Source organism: Ovis aries, chromosome 17 (genome assembly GCF_016772045.2).
Source record: "Ovis aries strain OAR_USU_Benz2616 breed Rambouillet chromosome 17, ARS-UI_Ramb_v3.0, whole genome shotgun sequence".
NCBI lineage: Eukaryota > Metazoa > Chordata > Mammalia > Artiodactyla > Bovidae > Ovis > Ovis aries.
Window position 1 is genome coordinate 1901970 of NC_056070.1, and position 13876 is coordinate 1915845.

A 13876-nucleotide genomic window follows, 5' to 3' on the forward strand; every position below is an offset into this window, starting at 1 on the left:
TGCCTGGAAAATCCCATGGACGGAGAAGCCTAGTAGGCTGCAGTCCATGGGGTTGCTGAGAGTTGGACATGACTCAGGGACTTCACTTTCACTTTTCACTTTCATGCATTGGAGAAGGAAATGGCAACCCATTCCAGTGTTCTTGCCTGGAGAATCCCAGGGATGGTGGAGCCTTTGGGGCTGCCATCTATGGGGTCACACAGAGTCAGACACGACTGAAGCAACTTAGCATCAGCAGCAGTCTCATGAAGCTTTTGTTAGTCAGGAGCAATAGTCATCACCATGAAGGATTTTAGTGCTTTTCTAGATATAGGGAGATACAAGAATTGGGCTTGTAAAATCAGTTCCTGAAAACATCTATTTGAAGACCTGTCTTTCCTAGTTCTCCACCATCCTACCCCCACCTCAAGTACAGAGTAATTCATTTCTACTTTCCACCCTGAATTCCTTTCAGGGAGTATTGACAATAAGAAGCTGCAGAAGCATATGATTTAATCCTTGTAGAGGTAGATGGCAAGTGCCAATAGCAAGTGACAATTTTTAGTTGACAATATTCATTAAGTACTAATAGTACAAATAGTATTAATAAGGGATTCTCTGATGGTTCAGGCAATAAAGAATCTGCCTGCAATGCAGGGGACCCAGGTTCAATCCTTCAGTGTTGTTCAGGAAGATCCCCTAGAGAAGTAATAATAAAAATAATATTAATTAATAAAATATTAAACATGACAGTACATTTTAAATAACCATCCTATTAAACATTTTTCCTTTTTATTTAAAATTCCTTTTGTTATAGCTTTATCATGACTTTACTATATTTTTCAAAGTATTAAAATTAATTTATTTTTAATAACACATACTAATTTTGATTGTTTTTGTTAGTCATATTTTTCTTTAATATCTTCCCCTAAAGCAACATTAATGACTTAAAATTGCTCCGAGTATACAATATTTTTAAAATATAAATTTACTTATTTTAAGTGGAGGTTAATTACTTTACAATTGGTTTTGCCATACATCAACATGAATCTGCCACAGATATACGTGTGTTCCCCATCCTGAACCCCTCTCCCCGTACCATCCCTCTGGGTCGTCTCAGTGCACCAGCCCCGAGCACCCAGTATCATGCATCGAACCTGGACTGGCGATTCATTTCATATATGATATTATACAAGTGTATAGAATTTTAGATTATTTTAACTATAAAAGTTTAATCATTTATGTAGTTATAGTATTAATTATATTTTGAAACTATGTCCTACCATTCACTGAAGACTTATTACGGTAAAATAGATATAACATATGTAGGCACAGTAGAGTTAAGTACATTCACATTGTGTAATCAGTCTCTAGAATTTTCATGCTGCAAAACTGCAGCTGTTTATCCAACAAGCAACAATTCCCCATCCATGCTCCCCCGAGCCCAGGGCAATCACTGTTGCTTTATGTCTCCGTGAATCTGACTACTCTAGGTGCCTCGTGTAAGTAAAATCATACAGTATTTGAATTTTGTGTGACTTTTAAAATTTCACTATCTGTAATATCCTCAAGGTTCATCTATGCCATAACACATGAAAGGATATCCTTCCTTTTTAAGGCTAATATCCCATTGTATGTATAGTCCACAGTTTGCTTTTCCATTCATCCTCTGATGGATATTTGGATTGTGTTCACCCGTTGGCTATTATGCTGCTATTAACATGGATGCACAGATATCTCTCCAAGACCCTGCTTTCAGTTTTCCAAATGTATATCTGAAAGTGGAATTGATGAATCGTATGGTAATTTTATTTTCAATTTTTCAAGGAGTATGGGAAAGCTTTCACTAAAACTATTCCCTAGGAAATTTGGACGTTTCAGAGGTTTTTACAAATAACTAGATATTGCAGTAGATGTTTTTGGAATGTCAAATTTATTGGGGAATTTGATTATAAAATGAAAGCACAGTGTGTGAATGGCCCTGAAGCCCGGGCCTGATATCTTGCTCCACAGTTAGCATTCCTTCAGAGCTCCCCGCATCACTGACCACAGAGCTCTGTACTGGCTGGCAGTGTTAGAATCAGAGGCTGGCTACTTTAAATTATATTTAATTGATTTCAGATCTTGCTAAATAAAAGAACTGCCTCTTCTCTAACATACCAGTAAAGACATGGACCCTCAACTTAATAATGAAGTGTAATATCCATCTCTTCTGCCTAAGCTTTGTACTTGTTTTTCCTTCTTTGTGTATTGGATCTACTTCCAGTACCATTTACACATCAGTTTCCTAAAAAAAATCTTCAGAGCTTAAGATCACTTTTATTGTTTTATATATATACATATTAGGTCTGTTTACTTTAAGATAAACTTGCCACACCCCTATATGGTTTGTACTCTGACTGCCTTAAAGTCTGTAATAGGTCCATTTCATCATCACATTTGCTACATGTGTCATTGTACATGACATTGCATTCAGATTCCGGATCTGTGCACTATGTCCATGCTTCAAAGCAAGAAGAAGCTTTTTCTTTTTTTGTCTTTATGAATTATTGACTTCGGTGTTCTTTCCCCCATTATACCTAATGTAATGTAACATCAAGGAACTTATCCACTTTTTAGCTTTGAACATATCTATTTCTGTCTATTCTCTATACTGGAGAAATGGCAACCCACTCCAGTATTCTTGCCTGGAGAACCCCATGGACAAAGGATCCTGGAGGGCTACAGTACACGGGGTCACAAGAGTTAGGACACAATTTGGTGACTAAACTACCACCATCATTCTCTAAAGCTGTCACACAAATAACATAAATAACATAACTCAAACTCTGATTTGTGCTCACCATCATTACTGCTATGCAGACATAGTTAAAGAGATATTAATTGTAATTAACACCAATAGAGCAGATTTATTGTGCTGATATTACATTAGGATTAATGTAATTAACCTAGAAAAATACGTAAACAAGAATTATGGAAGTCACAGGTGAGCTATCTGGGTCAACAACTGTGGCACTGGCTATGTGAGACTACAGTTTACATTTCTGTTGTTTAACCCAAGATACCAAGTGCATGATACTTAATATGTAAGTAACATGTAATTCATAAATAAGTACTGGCAGAATCCATCTTAAAATTGATCATTTTTATACATTTTACCCATGAGATATTTACACTTTGTGTATCATATAAAAATGGACTTTTCTGGTGGCTCAGATGGTAAAGAGTCTGCCTGCAATGCAGGAGACCAGGGTTGGGAAGATCCCCTGGAGAAGTGGCAACCTACTCCAGTACTCTCGCCTGGAAAATTCCATGGATGGAGGAGCCTGGTAGGCTACAATCCACGGGATCACAAAAAGTGAGACACGACAGAGCAACTTCACTTCACATCATATAAAATATTTAAAATTTTTACCAAGTGTAACTAGTGAATATGCTGTAAATTTAAAGAGACCTTTTGTGTAACTGTTAAAGGAACAAAGTGAGTTTTATATACAGGGAAATATGCATCATCCTGTTTCTTTTTAACCATTGATGAAGTGTAATTTGTTTTCAGTATTGTCTATCTCATTTTTTTCATACCGTAATTAAAAGCCCAAACCCTTTTAAATTAGCTTTCTTTTTTTTTTACCTCTGATATGACTTCTAATATGAAACAATGTGATTTTTTTCTATTAATTGACCTTCTATGGCAGGCAGCTTCTTTCTTCGTTGTGTGTTCTCACTCCCTTTCCTCTTCTGATATAACCTTTTCCTCCACTTCCAAAATGATTCATGAGTTGCAAGCAGTTCATTCTGTGTTGCTCAAGCAGGTAAAGATAGGTTGGCTTGCTGAGACCTTTGGTTATTTTCCCTACAGTTTTGTTATTGCTCAGTTTCACTTATTCTTCTATCAAGCTGTATACCTTGAGAATTTCAAATATTATTTTATATGTCCCCTTAGCCAAAGAATAGCCTTTGGCCATCTGGAAATGTCCTCATATTTATAGAGAATTCTGATTTTCAAGACAGTGTGTTAGACTGAGAGAAGAAGATACGTCCTACCGGGTCAGATAGCCATGTCACCCCTGGTGACTAATTCACTCTTCATGCAACTGCTAGCTCGCCCTCACCTTCCTATTTAATAGCTATGGTTGCAAAAGTGTGCTTTAAAAGTGATGGCAAAACCAATACAGTATTGTAAAGTAAAATAGAGTGAAAATAAAAATTAAAAAAAATTTATCACTATAAAAAATATAAAAAGTCAAAAGTCAAAAGTGAGACATTTTTAATGGTAAATATTTTCCAATTCTTTCCCATAATTCCACACACAAAGAGAGTACATTTTTAGAGAAAAACCCAGAATTATGAATCCTAGTGAGCTCCTGGAGAAGGCAATGGCACCCCACTCCAGTACTCTTGCCTGGAAAATCCCATGGACGGAGGAGCCTGGTGGGCTGCAGTCCATGGGGTTGCTGAGAGTTGGACACGACTCAGTGACTTCACTTACACTTTTCACTTTCATGCATTGGAGAAGGAAATGGAAACCCACTCCAGTGTTCTTGCCTGGAGAATCCCAGGGACAGCAGAGCCTGGTGGGCTGCCTTCTATGGGGTCGCACAGAGTCGGACACGACTGAAGCGCCTTAGCAGCAGCAGCAGCAGTGAGCTCCTACTGATAGTATAATTTAAAATCACAACTTTCACTCACCCCACCCCCACTTTCATGCTTCCTGTTTTCTTTCACTTCGTGTTTTTCTATCGAATATATTACTTTCTAATATTTTATGATTATGATTTACCTTGTTTATTGTTCCTTTGCTCTCTACCCGCCAGGATAATTTCCAGGAGTGCAAGGCTCTATTACTTTGACAAATGATGCATGCTGAGCAGTGAGAAGTATACTAAGCACACTATGTATACTGAGTGAGAAGAGTGCCCAGCATAGAACCAGGCGGTGAACATTTAATGAAGAAATGAGTGATTCTAATTTGTGGTTGGGAAAAGGGTGGCAGCAAATGCAGTACTTAGTTCTAACCAAATCTGCTTCAAAATATATTTTCTTGTTTGTGTTCCTGCTGCCTAATGTGAAGACTATCATTGCTAATGTATTGACAAATCAGGAACTGACTTCTTCAACCAACTCTGCCACCAGTTTCATGATTACAGATTGTACTTCATTGAATGAACATGTTCCCTGACATTTGTTTTGTGATAGGAGAGTTCCATAAATTAGTGAAATGTATGTTGAATGATGGTTGAAAAGATGTGATACTTTTCATGGTTTATTAATTGTAGATGACTATGCTTTCCAGCTTCAAATACTTAATAAATAGTTGACTCTACTAAGATTTTAGGGTTAGTCATTTTTTATAAAAAAAAAAATAGAAGCAAGAATTTATTTAAAAATTGTCTTATAATTTATAAAACAATTTGTAGTTTTTTTAGTATTTTAAGGCTAAAACAAATGTCACTCCTTTATCAAGGCCAGTGCTGCTGCTGCTGGAGATGCTGCCGCTGGTCACTAAGTTGTGTCTGACCCTTTGTGACCCCATGGCCTGTAGTCCACCGGGCCCCTCTGTTCGTGGTTGTCCCAGGCGAGAATACTGGAGTGGGTTGCTTTGTCCTTCTCCTGGGTATCTTCCCTACCTATTACCTGAACCTGCATCTCCTGCTTTGGCAGGCAGATTCTTTAACACTGAGCCACGTAGGAGGCCCCTTATAGGCCAATAGTCTGAGCTAAGATTTGCATTTAGTTGTTTAGGAAAGAGATTAAGCTCACCAAGGATGCACAGGTTGCAAGGAAAGATTTGGGGTAAAAGGGCTCATTTAGCAAGCCCTTGTGACTCTGAGAGGGCAGCTAGTGCTAGTTCCATAGTGGAGTCATCTCACTCACAGCTATGCTAACTATGGATAAAGGATTCATAGACTAAGAAGAATTGTAATTTCATGTTATCAGATTTTCCTTCAGAAAGATATGTATAACCTGAAACTATGCAACATTTGTCAATAAAATATGAATTCAGTCTATTGATAAAATAATGGTTTTGTTGATCCGCTATGAGCAATTATTATAATTATTGGTTATGTTTCAGAACAAATTAGGCATTGCTTATAGGATATCTAGCCCAGATTTCTAACGATAATTTTAAATCTGGAATTTTTAAAATTCTGTTTTCGAAAGAATTACTACTTTTATTTTTATTCCATTTTAAAAGGCAGCTAACTTCTATGATCCTAATGCATGTGGATGCACTTTTTCATAGATATTTTCTCTCTCTGTCTTTACCAGACTAACAAACCCTTTATTCATTGACAGTGTGATATTACCATGCATAATTCATCAGAAATGCTCTCTTTTGTGTAAATAATGTTATATGGCTGTGTTAGTATCACATCACTGAGAATACATAATGCTCTTTTTATAGAAATTGTTTTGTGTATTAATGAGATAGATCTCATATTTTTACTATTACAGATTGAAAGACATGACAATTGTGCCTATGACTACCTAGAAGTTCGAGATGGAACCAATGAAAGTAGTCCTTTGATAGGACGTTTTTGTGGTTATGATAAACCTGAAGATATCAGATCTACCTCCAATACCTTGTGGATGAAGTTTGTTTCTGATGGAACCGTGAACAAGGCAGGGTTTGCTGCCAATTTTTTTAAAGGTAATTTAGAATCATTTAAAATGTAAGCTTCTCTTTGTCAATGATAAATATAGTATTATGTAGTAAATGTATTTAGCTTTGAGGCAGGGAAGAAATAGAGTAATGTAATATTGAAGGCTGAAGTATGCAGTCTTCATAAATATATCAATATTTTTATGATTTTTGATGGAAAAGTTTACTGGTTAAAAAAAAAAAAAAGGAAACTAGAATCTAGAGATTTGTAGCACAGGATAGGAAATCCATTAGGATTTTCTATCGTCTGTTTTTTAGGAAACAGTCAAAATACCAAAATCCAGAAAGGGATATTCAGATAAGAGGAAATGTTTGCAATTTAATCAGCAAAAAGTTTATAACCAGAAGGGGATTACTGACATATATTTCATCAATTTATTTCCAGGTGGCAGCACTTTTATGCCCTTCCTTAGAGAGTAGCATTCTACCACACTACAAATAATGTATGGCCTCCTTAGTAGAATATTCTGATCCCTTAAAATGTCTTTTTGACAAAGAATTATTACTGATTATCTTTAATTTTGAATTTTATTTTATTTTCATGTCCCATGCATGATGTATATTTGTAGGGTAAAAAGAAAGCTGTTTCATTGTAAATAATGGCATCAGATTTGCTCCTTGAAAATTCAAAGACATTTAGGTTAACTGTGTTACTGTAGAATAAAATTCTTTTAATAGAGAAAATAAATTTCCTCTGTGATACCTTTCAAAGAATAAGTGATGAATTCAGTTGTGTATGTCAAAGTGTAAAGAATATCTAGACATTTCTGTTATTCAAAGAACAAATTGATTTCCCCTGGGTATTATTCATCATTTGAATTGAAAGGCAGAGAACCTTGGCACTTAGGGTATATGTATTCAAAGTATTCATTAAAATATTCATTTACATACTTTAAATCTTCCCTACAAGTTATATTTTGTAGTAGAAGAAATATACTATAAGAGTCTCTCATGTGATGTTTGTATTTGGTTATCAAAATGCTTAGTACTGGATGATACACAGTTTCTCCAGAGAATATTTTTTACTGTTTTCTTAATTCAGAGTAGGTTATTCCTAGAGAGTGAGATTATGAAGTACCTTGTCACACGTTTTTTTTAGAATAATATATATGTTTCACATGTCTATTTTGTATATTTTTATGTTACCACATACAATTAAAATTATTAATGTTTATAAAATATGGAATTATGTATTTTCTGAATCAATATCTCTCTATAAAAAATACTGAATGTTTTAATTGAAAGAGGTCTAGAAATTTTCTTAGTTTTCCTTTTTAATTTTTTGCCACCATAATTTACTTATTAATAATGCTATTTCTTTAAAAGCATTTTTCAGGCTACCTAGCAAACTATACTATGAAATGAACAGATGAATTCATGTTCTTTCAGTAAGTTTTCTATTTCATTCTGAAAAATCTCTACATCTTAGTAATCACCTTTAACTTTAAATTAAAAAAGAAAAAAAAATGCTCTGAGATAAGGTGATCATCAGTTGGCCCAGTCCTTCTGATTCTCACACGATTTTTAGATTGCAGTGACATGGATTCTTATATGTCATCCATCAAAGGCTTGCAAATGTTTCCTGTTGTTTTGTTGAAGAAATCAATTGTTTCAGTTTCATTCAAAACTACTAAACATCACATTTTCAAAAAATTTTGCACATTAGTGTACAAAAACAAAATAGCTCTCTAATTGTTGCCACTTTTATAGAGGAAGATGAGTGTGCCAAGCCTGACCGTGGCGGCTGTGAGCAGCACTGTCTGAACACGCTGGGCAGCTACCAGTGCGCCTGTGAGCCTGGCTATGAACTGGGACCCGACAGAAGGACCTGCGAAGGTGGGGCTGGATTTGCACATGGTGTTCCCTGCCTGAAACCCTACCCCTGCCTTTCTCTCATGTAATCTCATTCTCTTTCTCTCTTTCTGCCTCCCTATTAAGCAAGAATAAAATAGACACAGTTGCAAAGAAAATACAGTATCTTTAAAACAGAGGCTATTGCATACAAGATAAAAAGAAAGTTATCTGGCTATTGCTATGTGACTCCTAGCATAAATATTTTTACACTTTAGAAATATGCCAAATATGGTAAACCTGAAAGTACCAGTAGCTTTAAAAATATATGTATAAATATGATAATCTTTATATTAGTTGACATGCATACACAGATACACATATATATGCATACATACACAAGGGCAAGTAAAGAGACCAGTTACTTTAGCTAACCCTTGACTCCTTAGGAATTAATTAGGAACTGTGTATAATACATTCCTTTCACTGATGGTGGTGGTTTAGTAGCTGTGTCGTGTCTGACTCTTGCAATCCCATGGACTGTAGCCCGCCAGGCTCCTCTGTCCACGGGATTCTCCAAGTGAGAACACTGGAATGGGTTGCCATTTCCTTCTCCAGAGTATCCCAACCCAGGAATCGAAATTGGATCTCCTGCATTGCATGCAGGCAGATTCTTTACCAACAGAACTATGAAGGAAGTCCTTCCTTTCACTTAACTTGCTTTTAAATACTCTAATTTTCCTAATCTCACTATCAATAAGAATTAGAGGTAACATCAATAGTTGTTGTTGTTCAGTTGCTCAGTCGTGTCGGACTCCTTGCAACCCCATGGACTGCCACACCCCAGGCTTCCCTGTCCTTCACTCTCTCCTGGAGTTTGCTCAAACTCATGTCCATTCAGTCAGTGATGCCATCCAACCACCTCATCTTCTGTCACCCCCTTCTCCTCTTGCCCTCAATTTTTCACATCATCAAGGTCTTTTCCAGTGAGTCAGCTCTTTGCATCAGATGGCCAAAATTTGGAACTTCAGCTTCAGCATCAGTCCTTCCAATGAATATTCAGGGTTGATTTCCTTTATAATTGACTGGTTTGATCTCCTTGTAGTACCTCTTTTAAATGGATCACCCAAAAGGGAAAGAAAACCAGTTTAGATGGAGTTCTGGGAGTAACAAATATGCTCTACTTACTATAGTTTACCTTGCCTGCTAGCTCAACTAACTCTTCCTAAGAGTTCTTTGTCTTGAAAAAAAAATGAAAGAGTTGGGGGAAATAAGCAATTGATTTTGGTCTTACTACAATAGGCTGTATTGTTCCTTACATATCATTTTATGAATGCTTACAGCTATCATATGGTATACATATTATATCCATTTAAAAGATAACAACTTACAAATAGCTGTGAAAAAAAGAGAAGTGAAAAGCAAAGGAGAAAAGGAAAGATATAAGCATCTGAATGCAGAGTTCCAAATAATAGCAAGAAGAGATAAGAAAGCCTTCTTCAGCGATCAATGCAAACAAATAGAGGAAAAGAACAGAAAGGGAAAGACTAGAGATCTCTTCAAGAAAATTAGAGATACCAAGGGAACATTTCATGCAAAGATGGGCTCGATAAAGGACAGAAATGGTATGGACCTAACAGAAGCAGGAGATATTAAGAACAGGTGGCAAGAATACACAGAAAAACTGTACAAAAAAAAGATCTTCACGATCTGGATAATCACAATGGTGTGATCACTCATCTAGAGCCAGACATCTTGGAATGTGAAGTCAAGGGGGCCTTAGAAAGCATCACTACGAACAAAGCTAGTGGAGGTGATGGAATTCCAGTTGAGAGATGATGCTGTGAAAGTGCTGCACTCAATATGCAAGCAAATTTGGAAAACTCAGCAGTGGCCACAGGACTGGAAAAGGGCAGTTTTCATTCCAATCCCAAAGAAAGGCAATGCCAAAGAATGCTCAAACTACCACACAGTTGTACTCATCTCACATGCTAGTAAAGTAATGCTCAAAATTCTCCAAGCCAGGCTTCAGCAATATGTGAACCATGAACTTCCTGTTGTTAAAGCTGGTTTTAGAAAAGGCAGAGGAACCAGAGATCAAATTGCGAACATCTGCTGGATAATGGAAAAAGCAAGAGAGTTCCAGAAAAACATCTATTTCTGCCTTATTGACTATGCCAAAGCCTTTGACTGTGTGGATCACAATAAACTGTGGAAAATTCTGAGAGAGATGGGAATACCAGACCACCTGACCTGCCTCTTGAGAAATCTGTATGCAGGTAAGGAAGCAGCAGTTAGAACTGGACATGGAACAACAGGCTGGTTTCAAATAGGAAAAGGAGTACGTCAAGGCTGTATATTGTCACCCTGCTTATTTAACTTCTATGCAGAGTACATCATGAGAAATGCTGGACTGGAAGAAACACAAGCTGGAATCAAGATTGCTGGGAGAAATAACAATAACCTCAGATATGCAGATGACACCACCCTCATGGCAGAAAGTGAAGAGGAACTAAAAGCCTCTTGATGAAAGTGAAAGAGGAGAGTGAAAAAGTTGGCTTAAAGCTCAATATTCAGAAAACGAAGATCGGCATCTGGTCCCATCACTTCAAGGGAAATAGATGGAGAAACAGTGGAAACAGTGTCAGACTTTATTTTTTGGGGGCTCCCAAATCACTGCAGATGGTGACTGTGGCCATGAAATTAAAAGACACTTACTCCTTGGAAGAAAAGTTATGACCAACCTAGACAGCATATTCAAAAGCAGAGATATCACTTTGCCAACTAAGGTCCATCTAGTCAAGGCTATGGTTTTTCCAGTAGTCATGAATGGATATGAGAGTTGGACTGTGAAGAAGGCTGAGCACCGAAGAATTGATGCTTTTCAACTGTGGTGTTGGAGAAGACTCTTGAGGGTCCCTCGGACTGCAAAGAGATCCTACCAGTCCATTCTGAAGGAGATCAGCCCTGGGATTACTTTGGAAGGGACGATGCTAAAGCTGAAACTCCAGTAGTTTGGCCACCTCATGCGAAAGTTGACTCATTGGAAAAGACTCTGATGCTGGGAGGGATTGGGGGCAGGAGGAGAAGGGGACGACAGAGGATGAGATGGCTGGATGGCATCACTGACTCGATTAATGTGAATCTGAGTGAACTCCGGGAGTTGGTGATGGACAAGGAGGCCTGCCGTGCTGCGATTCATGGGATCGCAAAGGGTCGGACACGACTGAGTGACTGAACTGAACTGAAAAGATAAGAAAACTGACACTGTGTTCTTTATATTGCTCAGGCAACTTTAAAAGGCTTAGAATGTAGTTCAGCCATCACTTTCTTGTAGTTCAGCAATCACTATCTTGGCTCCAAACCTGCAAAATAACACTTTCTAATGGGATTAGATGTTTCAAAATGTTGTACTAAAGACTGCAGTTTTCTAGATTTTGAAAAATTCAGAAGATGGTTGAAACTTAATGCTGAGATGTTTGATTATTAGTGGAAAGGTGCTAAGAATGGGAGAGTTTTTTAGGAGAAACTTTCCATTTTCTTTCTTTCCAGCGGCTTGTGGCGGACTTCTTACAAACCTGAATGGCACTATAACCACGCCAGGATGGCCCAAGGAGTACCCTCCCAACAAACACTGTATATGGCAAGTGGTCGCCCCAACACAGTACAGAATTTCTATGAAGTTTGAGTTTTTTGAATTGGAAGGCAATGAAGTAAGTGAATAATAAATATGTTTTTATAACGTGTTTTAGGAATCCCCAGTGGCGATCTGGAAAGCTAAAAAAGAAAAAGGAAAGAAAGAAGGAAAGGGAGGAGGGAGGGAGGGAAGCAGGGAGGGCAGGAAAGAGGGAGAGAAGACAAGAAACAAGTATGATAGTGTAGGTACGCTAGTCTTTTTTTTTTTGCTCTATTTCTCATTTCTGCAACTGCTTATAAGTCCTGTTAGCACTGGATGATTTAGACTATCTCTAGGAGACTGAAAATTACTCCCCAGCATTTTCCTGATTTTTTGAAGTACTATTAAAACATTAGGGTCATGTCACATAGACTTTTCTAGAAAAACAAACCGAAATTCACTTGTTGGATCATAACAAAAATTCCTTTTTGGAAGAACCTGGTATATTTCACTAGTGGAAATGGATATATTTTCATTATATAACTCGTTTTGCATTATGAATATGCTTATGATTCACAAAGATGATTTTTTAACCTCAATAAAAGATGCATCTGGTTGACACTATCTTTCCTTTCTTTACCTTTATAGTTTAACATAGTAAAAGTCCAACTTTCTGTTAGGTGATCACTTTTTTTTTTAAATTTTATTTTTACTTTATTTTACTTTACAATACTGTATTGGTTTTGCCATTCATTGACATGAATCCACCACGGGTGTATACAATCTCCCAATCCTGAATCCCCCTCCCACCTCCCACCCTCCACCCCATATCATCTCTCTGGATCATCCCCATGCACCAGCCCCAAGCATCCTTTTAAACAAGTGAAATCATTTATTTGAAAAGTCCTATGTGCTAGTACACAAGCATCAAATTCAAATAGAATGTCAACCCTAGAAATGACAGCTTTTAGAACTGTGTCTTGTATAACTGGTCAATATTTTTTTAAGTCCAGAGGAAATGAAACAAAAGTTTTTTGTTTTTATTTTTGAGTTTTTGTATTTTGTTTCCTTTTCTCTTTCTAACTTTCACATCTTTTCTCCAAGAAACTTTTTTTCTTTATTTATTTTAAAATGAAAAAGTAAAAGTGAAAGTTGCTCAGTTGTGCCCACTGTTTGCCACCCACGAACTATAGAGTCCATGTAATTCTCCGTGTCAGAATACTGGAGTGGATAGCCGTTTCCCTTCTCCAAGGGACCTTCGCAATCCATGGATCAAACCCAGGTCTCCCACATCACAGGCAGATTCTTTACCAGTTGAGCCACCAGGGAAGCCCAAGAATCCTGTAGTGGATAGCCTATCCCTTCTCCAGGGGATCTTCCCAACCCAGGAATTGAACCAGGGTCTCCTGAATTACAGCTCAGCTACCAGGGAAGCCCAATTTAAAATGAATTAAGAGTCAAAAGTATGATAAAATTCACTCATAAAATGTATTTTGTTTTGATGTATATTTATTGAACGATTGCAAATAAGTGGAGAACAGAAATATAATGTATCTGTGGTGGTTTAGTCGTTCAGTTGTGTCCAACTCTTTGTGACCCCATGGACCGTAGGCCACGAGGCTCCTCTGTCCTTGGGGTTTCCCAGGCAAGAATACTGAAATGCGTTGTCATTTCCTTCTCCAGGGGATCCTCCCCACCAGGGATTGAACCTGAGTCTCCCACATTGCAGGCAGATTCCTTACCAACTTAGCCACCAGGGAAGCCCAATGTATCTGTACTCCTGGGTAATATTATTGGTGATAATTGTGGATTTTATGCTATAATTT

General features: G+C 37.3%; 1 protein-coding gene across 2 annotated transcripts in view; it reads left to right on the top strand.

The window, feature by feature from the left end:
• The window catches only part of TLL1 (tolloid like 1), a 389207-nt gene that overhangs the window by 260451 nt on the left and 114880 nt on the right, over positions 1-13876 (top strand). For both annotated transcript variants that reach the window (XM_060400908.1, XM_042234239.2), the window contains exons 13-15: positions 6436-6631; positions 8354-8479; positions 11987-12147. In XM_060400908.1, coding sequence (XP_060256891.1) covers positions 6436-6631; positions 8354-8479; positions 11987-12147 — 483 coding nt within the window. The remainder of the gene's footprint in view (positions 1-6435; positions 6632-8353; positions 8480-11986; positions 12148-13876) is intronic.